This window comes from Ctenopharyngodon idella, chromosome 14 (genome assembly GCF_019924925.1).
Source record: "Ctenopharyngodon idella isolate HZGC_01 chromosome 14, HZGC01, whole genome shotgun sequence".
Lineage (NCBI taxonomy): Eukaryota > Metazoa > Chordata > Actinopteri > Cypriniformes > Xenocyprididae > Ctenopharyngodon > Ctenopharyngodon idella.
This window is the reverse complement of record NC_067233.1, coordinates 29,841,422-29,854,211: the sequence shown is the minus strand read 5'-3', so window position 1 is coordinate 29,854,211 and position 12,790 is coordinate 29,841,422. Positions and strand designations below refer to the sequence as shown.

Below are 12,790 nucleotides of genomic sequence, written 5' to 3'. Positions count from 1 at the left end.
GACCCATCTAAACATTGGTTTCATATCAGTTCTGGATCACAGAAAGCAGGCAAATCAATGCAAATCAGATAATTTCATAAATGTACATAGAACAAGAAAAAAAAAACTGATTATCAGCTAAAAAGATAGAGTGGAGAAAAGACGTTCCAAATCATTTGTTGTTAATGTGTGTCCATTCAAACGGTATTTTGACAAACCTATGGCTCAAACCTTTGTGCAGGAAATTTGAAGTTAGAGGCAGTACGTTTGGCAATTAAAAACATCATACATGGGTTGTAACAAAGCTTGACATTGCATGTCATTACTCTTACCTGACTAAATAGCCTACAGATTTAAGTTTTTCATCTTTAAACTTCCTGAAAAGATAATTAGGGAAAGGCTTGACAGCTGACTGACAACATGCTTGATAAGTTATTAAAAGTGCAATTAACTGTGCAAGAGAACTGAATTTGGTGCTCACACCCAAAGCGTGCGCACAGAAAGCTGCCTTTCAGACAACGTGCGTTCAGATGAGTAATGTGGCTTATTGCGCTTGACACTTACCTACGTGTCAAAATGCCTGTCTTGGCAATTATTCATGTTAATACAGTCGCTTAAGTGAACGTAAACAGTTGGGAAAGAAAACTGATGTGTAATTAATTTTTTTTTTACTTTTATGGTCGGTTTGCTGTGGTATGGAAATTCTTTGTGTTTGTGGAGGGTGTGCACGTGTGTCATCATCATATACGCGTATCTGAAGGGAGGCCCACTGTCTTTAACTTTGAAAACCCCTGGACTAAGCAATAGTGGCACATGGTAAAAACACTATTACTCACACTTGTGTGTCACGACATTGTCAGATCCAATGTAGTTACTTGGCACTGCATTATCTTTTATTATCAGTCTCTCTGAAAAGCCTGCGCCGAACTGTGTCTTGTTTAAAATCGAGTCCGCAGTAAAATGAAGCAAACAAACGAACAGAGTCTTACTGACGTAATCTGACTAGAACGTTAAATAAAGTTCATCCACGCTTTCTTAATGTTAAGATCTGAAATGCAAAGATCACAACTTGGCACTTCAAAACGTCTGTAATCCTCAGAGGCACCTCTATGATTTTGTTGCTAGAGTTACAGTATCTTGTGTTTCTATATTGACTACTACATGGCATGCACGAATCGACGGGCAGGGCTAAAGAGGCAATGATGTAGAAGTAGGCGCTGATCTTCTGCAGAGGAGGTCTTTCATCGTGCTATAACATCATAATGTGACAAAATGCGAAACTAGACATTTTCTGAGCTTAGTTTCAATAAAATCTGGACCAAAATTTTGGACCAACAAGGAAGTTTTGAGTTCTGAAAGGAAAGAAAATTTGATTTCTTAATTCATGACCCCTTTAAAACAGGGGTCTCCAACCCTGCTCCTGGAGAGCTACCATCCAGCAGACTTCAGCTCCAACCCTAATCAAACACACCTGAATCAGTTCATTGAGGTGTTTAGAGTTACTTGAAAATGACAGGCAGGTGTTTTGGAGCAAGTTTGAAAGTCTTTCAGTCTTTGGAAGACATTAATTCTCTCAACCAGAACAGTACCTTGATAATGATGACGGTTGATATTACAGACAAAGTTGAAATGGGAAAACTTCATTAAACCCTCACCCTAATATACCATTTATATAACCCTAATATACCACAGTTAACAGTGCATGTCAGAACACAAACCAAGCCATGAAGTCCAACAAATTGTCTGTAGACCTCCGAGACAGGATTGTATCGAGGCACAGATCTGGGGAAGGGTACAGAAAAAATTCTGCAGCATTGAAGGTCCCAATGAGCACAGTGGCCTCCATTATCCGTAAATGGAAGAAGTTTGAAACCACCAGGACTCTTCCTAGAGCGGGCCGCCTGGCCAAACTGAGCGATCGGGGGAGAAGGGCCTTAGGTGACCAAGAACCCGATGGTCACTCTGACAGAGCTCCAGCATTTCACTGTGGAGAAAGGAGAAACCTTCTAGAAGAACAACCATCTCTGTAGCACTTTACCAATCAGGCCTGTATGGTAGAGTGGCCAGACAGAAGTCACTCCTCAGTAAAAGGCACATGAAGGACTCTCAGCCCGCCTAGAGTTTGCCAAAAGGCACCTGAAGGACTCTCATGAGAAATAAAATCCTCTGGTCTGATGAAACAACGATTGAACTCTTTGGCCTGAATAGCAAGTGTTATGTCTAGAGGAAACCAGACACCGCTCATCACCTGGCCAATACCATCCCTACAGTGAAGCATGGTGGCAGCATCATGCTGTGGGGATGTTTTTCAGCGGCAGGAACTGGAAGACTAGTGAGGATCGAGGGAAAGATAAATGCAGCAATGTACAGAGACATCCTTGATGAAAACCTGCTCCAGAGCACTCTGAACCTCAGACTGGAGTGAAGGTTCATCTTCCAACAGTACAACGACCCTAAGCACACAGCCAAGATAACAAAGGAGTGGCTACGGGACAACTCTGTGAATGTCCTTTAGTGGCCCAGCTAGAGCCCAGACTTGAACCAGATTGAACATCTCTGGAGAGATCTGAAAATGGCTGTGCAAAGATCTCAAACAAACTTCTTTCGCATTGTCATTATGGGGTATTGTTTGTAGAATTTTGAGGAAAATAATGAATTTAATCCATTTTGGAATAAGGCTGTAACATAACAAAATGTGGAAAAAGTGAAGCGCTGTGAATACTTTCCGGATGCACTGTATATAATCTCAACACTTAATTACACTTAAAACAATGGCATCGCCTACTATCATCTTTGTTCACATTTAATTTAGGCATTAACATTCATGTAACAAATGTGACAACATTCAAGAGGCAGCATTCAAAATCTCCTTTTAATTTGTATATGTACTCCATAAACATTATTACAAAACTCAGCAAGTTACCAATATTACATTTCACCATACAGGCTTGATCACAAATATTTAAAACCTTTGCAACAGATACAACATAAAATAATACAAGAATAATTTACATGAAAATCTATAAAACAGCGAATAGTTCACAATTTTTGTCTGAACTTTTTTGCCTATATGTGTTTTTCACAATAACACAACACTCTCACAACAGGATAATTTTCCTCTTACAAAACTTGCAACAAAAGGTAGGTTTTTTTTCCTTTTCATTTTTTGTTTCTTAATATTTTGGTTTTTAAAACCAAAAGCTTGTCATTATACATCCTTTTCACTGCCCACAGAGGCACAAAAAAGGTTACTCTCTCTCTCTCTCACACACACACACACACACGCACACACACACACACATACTAATACTTCACAGCACTTTCTAAGAAAAATATACACTTACAAAATATCTTACAAATTGGCACAGAGAAAAATATACAATTTTTTTGTGATGTCGAGAGTTAATTAAGAATCCCTCTGGTATCAACTCTAGACAATATTTATAAAGCTCAATAATTTCTCCAACAAAAAGGCAAAAGCAATTCCAATTAATGACAAAGAATTGTGTTGTGAATACATCAAACAGAACCATATATAGTACATTCATAAAGAGAGGAGTAGGGTTTTCGATTCTAATATTCCTTGTTTCATAATTTCTGGGAAAATACAATTACCCTCTTAGCACCAGTAGGAGGAGGCAGCTTAACAGTGGCACATTGTAAAAAACTTGAAGTACATTCAGTTGACAACAGGCAGAAATGAGAGAAGGCAGGCAAGTTGGGCGAGCGGCCCATGTGCAGTTTCCCATCAGCATCATCCTGGTGCTAAACATGGCCGGCTAGAGGCAGAGGGGGGCGGAGTGAAATCTTTCTAAGGTAAAAGCTATAGGTAAGGCATTACTTTACCTGAGATATCCTCCTAGAGCAACTCTTTTAAATCAAATGTGTCATCTACAAATCTATATGTGATAAATGCCAATGTATTCAGTGCTTTTGAAAGGACAAATTTGGTTTCAAAGGTTGAAATTTTGCGACAATAACCTACATTAGCAAAGCAAATGTGTTAATTATGTGCCACTAACAAAACACAAATGAAAAACAAACAAACAAAAAAAAAAAAAAAACATAGCGTTCGACAAAATATGTTTTATAAGTTCACATAGGAACAACTCGTTGTCAGATGAAATTGTTAGCACAGGATACTACTTAAACATTTATGGTAAACAGGAAGGCAAATGTTCAAAAGTGGGCTAACAGGAAAAGAGGCATCCTTTACAGTTTCTTATCCATCAGAAGTATTCTATTCAATAAATACGCAAAATATGGAACATTATGTTCCCAGTCCCTGTTACAGTAGATTGTGAAATGATTGCTTACTGACTGATACCAGACAGATGCCATCCTCTATTAGCATTATTCACGTCCACCTTTCTCATTTTTCTTCCTTGTGTGTTTAGAAGAGTCAATACAATTCTTCTCTTTTTGTTTCTAAGCAGAAGTAATGCTGAGGTACATTGAATTTGGTAAGCAAGGTGACAAAAGTAAAATAGTTCAGTTTAATTGTTTTGGTTGAGTGGTTGTACCACTGTCAGCTGCAGGTGCTCTTCAAACGATAGGGTCCCCAAAGAAAACAGACAAAACAACTAACCAAAACGAAATGTCAGATCTTGTCAAGTCTTGAGAGAACAGCCAGCATTCATCAGGATAGTAAATGGAACAGCCAGTATTCATAGAGATTATAAATGTGTACAGATAATTTATATTTGGGACATGGATAGAATTCATGTTTTGCTTTAAACAGTGCATTTCTGTACAGTGATACTGAATAATAATAATAATAATAATAATAATAATAGTAATCATTTTTATAATCTCTTAGTAGTATTACAATATCTTGTTCCGGTCAATAACCTATTTCATTATTTTCATTATTATTATTATTTAAATGAAAGTTTAAAAAAAAATAGATAGCAAAATTGAAGCATTTTGGGATTTCCATGGCATAGAAATGTCCCTCTAAAACAATTTCCAGTACAACTCCTGTAAAAAGCATAGTAGATAAGAGAAAATCATAAGTACATTCCAACAGTAAGAAAGTAATTAGAACAACATTAATCTGATATGTCTTCAATACAAAATGGTCCCATTGTGTGCTGTTAATGTTTAGGGATGTACCAAGGATGTTGTTATCTTAGACAATGGGCTGAGCATTTCACACTTAAAAAAGTCAGGCAGTAAAAGGGTAAAAAGGGAGGAGAGGGCATCTGTTTCAGCATACATAATCAAAAGGGGAGCTTGTTTCACACAAAGACATTTTAATAGCTACATGTTTGAAGAGAGAAATATAATTACATAAGGGCAGCAAGATTCACTGAGAACTGAACAAAAAAAAGTCCAAAAAGAGAATTTGCACTTATCAAAGTTTTTCCTTTTCTTCAGACAAAAACTAATCAGCAACTGCGAGGGAAAAAACAGCAAAAACAAGAATGCAGAAGAAAAAAGCAGCCATGGTCATTTAAAATCTCAATCAAGCCTTGCACAATCAATCAATAGGTAGTTTGCGAGTACAAGAAGTTTCTCATGCAAGATATCAATATCCTCTTCGGGGGCAAAAAAGAAGGAGGGGGTACTAAAGGATAACGTAAATCCATGCATCTCTGGTCTTGAGTCAAGAAATGAGGAGGAAGTGGGAAAGTGAGGAACGTGCATCAGCAGCTAGATATAAAATATTACCTCAGTTTCTCAAAAGATGCCATTAATGATATGTCCTTATTTGGGTCTCGTTCTGGTCGCGTGCCCTTTAGATTTTCAATCCGAGGGAATTTTGCACTGGTTTTGTGACGGTACATCTTTTTGTGTGCTGGCCCATTTATACCAGGAACGCCAAGGCTAGGCTTGTCAAACATGTTACAGCCCAAAGCCAACTGAGGGAAAAAAGGCAGGGAGGCATTGAACTTTGCCTGGTTTTTGCCACCTTTTGTCCCACCTTTTCTGCCTTTTGTGCCCCCATTAGCCCCACAATTGCCTTTCTTCTTCGGTTCAGAAGAAGTTCCAGCTAGGATTTTGAGAGTTTTTAACTTTAGGCTGTTAGCCTCTGAGGGCAAGCAGACATTTGCTGCAGGGCCCCATACTGGCTCAACAGAGGCCATCATGAATCTCTGTACTTCGGCCATCCCTGAGACAATATTTGATAAGATGTTGGATGGCTCTTCAAACTCTCGCTGGTCATCTTGAACTTGACTTTTGCTCTCTGAACAACCTATTCCTGTCCATTCCTCAGAGCCACTGTCCTTTAGCAGATGGGCAGCACCCTCAGCCTGGCCTTTACCACCCTTCTCATCCAGTAAAGCCTTTAACTTTTTAGATGCTCGTGAAGTCTGACGTGGAATTTTGCCCTTTTCTGCCTTAGGAGCTTTTGGGGCTTTGCTTTTTTTGGTACCCTGCCCTGCAGTTTGTTTGTTGCTATTTTTCCTCTTTGCCTTGGTCCCCTTAATTGCACTCATCATATCACCATCAAAGTCAGCTAGATTTTTCTCCTTTGTCCCCAGGCTTAAGTTGTCTTCACCATTAAAAATGTGCAATTGATACTCGTGACCATCTACTGAATATCTAGCCAGATCTCGCTGCTCGATCATTTTGCAGTTCCAGTCCACGTCTTTGGTGCATGACATCTTAGCCCCATCCTGGAGGTCAGTGGCCTTCCCAGCTATCTTCATCTCACGGCCTATTACTTGAGGGGATAAATTAGGTGTCTCTGGAGGAGAGAGTTCTGACAATGATGTGTGTCTGAATTTATCTGGAGTGAAGTTGGAGATATCCAGCAAGTCTGTGGACTCCCTCAGGGGTGTGATTTCTTCGATACTCTGCTGAATCACCAGTTTGGGACTGCAGTGGGCTAGGAAGTTCTCATTCACATCATCCTCGCCATCTTTCTCACAGGACTTAAGACTCAGAGAGCTGTAATTGCTAGAAGTAGCTGACAGCGAGCCAACTGAATCGAAACTGATGAGCCGGCCATTGTCGGTGTGCAGTGTGGCTCTTTGAAACTGTGGCTGCCCCTGACATGCCTGAAACTCAGCATCAGGAGGCAATGGCTGCTCAGGCATGTCATTCTTTTCATAAAGCATTCTGTTGCTCTCCAGACTCAGCTGGCTATAGCCTGACACGGTCAGACTCTCAGACATGGGCATAGCCATCTCTCCAGTGAAGCTGTTGGGTTGGATGGAAGATTCAGCAATATCTGCAGCACCAAACTGCTGGTTGGCACCAAGCTGAGGGTGCCACATCTGGGTAAGAGTTGGACAATTCTGGGGTGACTGTTGGAGCTCTGATTCTGATGGTGGAGAAAGGACACAACTTTGTGCTAGCTGAATTGAGGAGAATTGCTGCTTTTCCAAAGAGAGATCCAGTGAGTGCTGGGTCTGCTGAGGGAAAAACGGGATACCAGTGCTACCTGAAGAATCAGAGGCATCTAATAATGTTTGCAGGTAGCCCCCTGGGATAACGGAAACACTTGCAGCCACATTCTCAGACGATGCTTCTTTGTTAGGGGAGCAGGTGGTAGTCACAAAAGCAAATTTTTCAGAGGCATTAGCTGTTTGACTCTCACACAAATGGGGACTGTGTGCAGCTGGGCTGACGTTTTTATCTTCAGTACCTCCTACTGCGTCCATATTTTTCTGCAGCGAGCAAACTTCTGTCAGGTCTGTCACGCTCTCGCTATTCTCCACAAGGTCTCTCATTTTCTTGCTCCTAAGTCTGGCTTCACTTCTGAATTTCTGTATTCTGAATATTTTATTTCCTATTCTCCCTTCCTCCCTCTCTTGTGATCTGCTCTTCCGGGTGGCAGTGTGTATGATGTCATTTGGGTCTAATGTGCTTGCACAGCTGGTGGCTATTGTTAATGGCATTCCCATGGAGGCAGTTTCATCTGTAGAAGCAACCTCCTGCCTGGGATCACAGGCAAAGGGGCCCTGGGTGTTGGGTGATTGCTCCACAGTTTGAATTCTCTGAATTCTAAGCCTGTTTGCTAGCTTGTGTTTCCTTTTGGAGGGACTTGAACTAAAGGCATGATGGTGAGAATTGTGTTTATCTCCTGCTGCCAGCTTAAGCTGTTCCTCTCTTTCTCTCTGTTTCTCCTGCCAGAAATCTTTCAGAGGTGCAAGCTTCTCATATTTGTTGATTGTATCCTCATTTAAGCTTACTGTTGTGTCGGCTGAATCGATTCTGCCCAGCTTTACAGCCATGCATTTCTCTCCTTTGAACCTGTTGACAATAATATATTTGATTATTACAGGTGGATCCTTGCGAGAGTATTTTCGTCTCTTTTTAGGGCACCAGTCAAGATCCTCTTCTTGTTTTGGACCAATCGGTGGTTTCTCTCGCTTTTCAATGTTTCTTTCTCCATCGGTGGACTCAACATAATACAAGTAGTCATCACTATACCTAACTTTTCTCTTGGCCCGTAATCCATAGTTCAGATGGTTTGAGCAGCTTGAGTTCTTTCGTGAGAACAAGTTTTTAGGCCTGTTGTCTTGGAAGGTGTCAATAGAGGAAACGGTGGAGGAGCTGTCATCACTATACTCCCCTGAGTCATCAGCTGAGTTGCTTGAATCAATGAAGTAGTTCATTTTGGGGCTGTAATCGGGTGTCTGCTCTATGGAGCAGTCATTTCCATCCCCTTTGCTGTCATTTTGAAATTCAAGCTCCTCTGGTTTAGGTGCTAGATCATCCACGACTCGTTTTACCACACTACTCTCTTTCTTTGTGCAGTTTACCAAGACACTTGGGAAAAAGTTGAACTGGGTTTCTTCTTGCAGAACATTGGTTTTCTCTCTCATGTTGTCCTGGAACGACTCATAGCGGATCTTTAGCGAGCACACGTCGCTGCTCAGAGTGGAATCATCATCATCATCAAACATGTAATTCCCCACGTCCTCCTCAGAGAAGAGATTTACGGATAACTCGTTCTTGGAGCAGAGATCCAGCAATTCCATCTTACTCTCACTAATGAAGGACTCAAAATAGCCCCAGTCCTGATTTGGATTGGTAAGCAAGCCATCCTCTCCATTGCACTTGTCTAATAGCAGGCCCTCATACAGGTTTCTGGAGGCTGAATCATCTAAGTCTATCTTCTCTGTGTCCTTCTTCTCCACCAGCTGGGTTTTGGGGACAGGAAAGCCCAAAAGCTGATCCGAGAGGAGCTCTTCTCCATAACTTACTGTCTCACTTGTGCTCATACATTGCATGTTAATATCAGAGATAGGGCAGGTGGTGTAGTCTCGGTTCATGTCAGCCATTTTGAGGTTGATACTGGCCTCTACACTGGACAAATCCTTAGTCTCAATAAAGCAGCCCGGACAGGTGCGACTCTGCTGAATCAAACAGTCCTGTGTGAGCCCAGGGATGCTCGCAGGTTCTATCATGGTGAAATGGGTGTGATTGCGGTCTTCTTGGAAAAGCCCAGGGGACTCAAGCCCTTGGCAGCACAGGGTGAGAAGGATATTGTGTAGTTTGAGGACTCATCAGTTGGGTGGTTCTCTAAAGGAGTCTGTGTTGACAGTTGCCGTGGTAAGTAGTGCTTCTTTAAGGCCAATTTAACACTGTGGCAGTACGAATTGCCTCTCTTTGTGCTCTCTGCAGCAGCTGTGGAGGATGTGTGTAAGGCAGCATCTGCGACACCATACAGCTTTGCAGCCACATGCAGCTTTAGATTACTCTTCAGATTATGTGATCCTAGACAAAGAAAAACAAGCACAACATTAATACTGTTTATAATATTAATGAATACTACAATAATTCATTATATTTAAAATAGTAATATTTTAAAGACAACTGCAATGCATTTAACTATTGTAATGTGACGTATAAGTGAAACAGTGGTAATTAAGTATAATTTTAACAATCAAAATTTGATTGGATCATGGACATTGATATAATTATTAAAAAAGACAGAAAAAGATTAAGAAAAAGGATTTTGAGCACATTGTACTCACTTGAGCTACAAATTATGAAGTTATGAATTGTGCAAACTTTTTTTTTTTCATTACAAATGATACTTGTATTGTTTATTAATTTGTATAATTATGTAAATGGATTTTATTTGTACCTTAAAAATAGTAGTGACAATATTTCAAGTTTTAGTGTGCTACCATTTGACATGAGGGACAATGCAGTGCTCTATTTTAAAGAATCATTAATAGAATCATTAGCTGTGTTTACACTGTCAGGCCAAAGGCGAGTGTGCTAGTACATGCCAGAGCCAGTAGTGTTTCCATTGTAACTTCCGGGGCTTGAGAGTGTGTCCTCAGGGCTTCCTCTGGGCCAATGGCCAGGGGGTTTAAGCCCAACAAAATTTCTTGTTCCAAAATGGGACAACTGGGGCTTGGGGGTTAACACAACTGGGGTTAACACTACTGCTAATTTCCTACAGTTTGTTTTCATATCACGCTACCTGGGGACCGTTTCAATAAGGAGGTTCAACCAACTCTGAGTTAAAACTTAAACTCTGAGTTGACTTACCCTGAAATGGAAAACTCTGAGTTTTCTGTTTCAGAACAGCTGAATTGAGTTAGTCCAATCGACTCTGAGTAGGTTGACTCGGAGCTAAGCACGTACACCACGACTATGAAAAGCCATGATCAATGGAGCTCCGATATTACGATTCACCATGGCAACAGCACGTGACAAAATGACGTCTGCATACTTCTGAGTCAATGCAAGGTTAATTCTTATCACTGTTATAATATCAAAGGTGAAAACTGGCAGAACGGTAAGTTATTGAACTAATATTCATTTTCATAATATCCCACATGCAAAAAAGGAAGAAAAAATAATAATTTGTGCATTTTTTTTTATTTTTATTATTTTGCAAATTATGTTCTATTTACCATGTAGGCTAAAAGTAGCAGTTCTTTGCAATAAGTGTAAATAGTAATTAGATGCTATTTATATTTTACACTGGCAGATACTATTTGCACTTCAGTATTGTAAATTAACAGGATGCAATCATAACAAAGTGTAAATTATTTTATCGTTATTAAACAGTCGTTAGGCAATTTACTTCCACTTTTAGAACATTTTCTTAATTTTTATTGAAAATAAATGCCTTTCTGATGTGATGGGAAAAGGGAAAAGAGCAAGCTCGGCAAAAGGCGGATTCGAACCCAGTCAATCGCGTCACAAGGTAATTCTCCACGCCCAACACGCTACTGCTTACACCACTGAAACCATTAATCACATACATTGTTTTTAACCTTGTGTGACATCGGTGGGTGGGGCTACTGTAAATCTGCACTTAGTAATAGACACTCCGAATAATCTTGTTTTCCGTTTGCATTAAGATTATTTTATTACCACACTTGCAGATACTGATAATAAACTTAAGTAAAATGCACTTAATTTAGATCACACCCAGGAAACACGACTAAATATCTTATATAATTTTCTTATATAGAAAATCCATCTTGATTTAAGAATTTTTAAATATTTGTACTTGAAATAGGAAAAAAAAATAAAATAAAATACTCAGTAAGAAAAGCATTTTTGCAGCATACTCACTCTGAGTATAAGTTACCTCTCTTTCAGAAACGGGCTTGACTTACCCTGCTTTCTCGGGTTTCACATACCTCCCATGCTGAAACGGAAAACCCAGAGTTTCCCTCATTTCAGGGTTAACATACTCAGAGTTTTCACTTAACCTCCTTTCTGAAACAGGCCCCAGCTCACATCAACGATCAACACATTTAATTCTCTGGGGTCTGAGGTGTTTTCTGGGCCCTGGAGATGTTTTGGCATGCCATGACATTTGTGCTTATTTTTGTTACTTATAACATTTTCATGGTTTAAGTCTGATTACACTGTTTTCAGCACAAACTCTGCTACAATAATATGTGAACAGCATGAACACATTTTTCAAGTATATGTACTTTACCAGAGTATTTTTATTTCAAGAAACTTTTACTTTTACTTCACTACATTCCAGAGCATAATATCAAACTTTTTACTCCACTACATTTCAGAAAAACACGTCATTCCTCAAAATCATCACCTGCTCCAAGACACAATAGCAATGTCCGATTTGTAAACAAACTGATTCTTTTCAATGAAGCCGTTCAATCGGTTCACAAATCGTTTCATTTTTGAACTGGACCGATCAGATTGCATCTGTTCTCAAGTCAAAAACTCACTGATTCAAATGATCCGGTCAGACCAAGTCTCCAGTTAACAATTCACTGAATTCACAAATCTGACTCAAAATGAGCCAACCGGATCATCCTCGGAGTTTGACTGTGTGCGCGACTGATGGTGTGAAAAGTAAGTTACTAATGTTGAATTTCAGGACTTCTACTATTATTGTAAATGAAAACCATATTTAGGTCACGACTGTCAGCTGTTGTCACAGACATATACGTTGAGCGCGTGAACACAATGGCCAATCAGAGGTGTTTATGAATCCGCTCAACAGTGCTCAAAAAGTCACATTTTTAAAATTTCAGTACCAACTTGGTATCAAAGTCAGTACTTTTGACAACACCAGAGTAGACATTGTATGATACAATTTTCAGTGATAAACTTATCCTTACAAACTGTTCTGTTAATAACCCTCTGTCGATCCGACTGTTGGAGGGGATACATACAAAAATGCGGAAGTATAATCAGTAGTTTTCACAAAAGGCCTGGAGCTATCAAAATTATGACGGATGACGCGTTTTGCGTTTTTACGCTAATTTCTTGGTTCAGGTAATATGGAGAATGAGTAAACATATTACATATACTACCGACATTGTAACAATACAAAAGTGGGAAAATCGTCAAAGTTACACTTTAACTTCCAATGTGGATTTTGATCCCCGAATAAAGCATAAATATA

General features: G+C 39.7%; 1 protein-coding gene and 1 long non-coding RNA gene across 2 annotated transcripts in view; one reads left to right on the top strand and one right to left on the bottom strand.

The window, feature by feature from the left end:
- The window catches only part of LOC127494726 (uncharacterized), a 578,474-nt gene that overhangs the window by 323,174 nt on the left and 242,510 nt on the right, over positions 1–12,790 (top strand). The window lies entirely within an intron of this gene.
- The window catches only part of nexmifb (neurite extension and migration factor b), a 66,702-nt gene continuing 56,744 nt past the window's right edge, over positions 2,833–12,790 (bottom strand). The window contains exon 3 of the mRNA XM_051860810.1: positions 2,833–9,654. Coding sequence (XP_051716770.1) covers positions 5,649–9,344 — 3,696 coding nt within the window. The 5' untranslated portion in view covers positions 9,345–9,654 and the 3' untranslated portion in view covers positions 2,833–5,648. The remainder of the gene's footprint in view (positions 9,655–12,790) is intronic.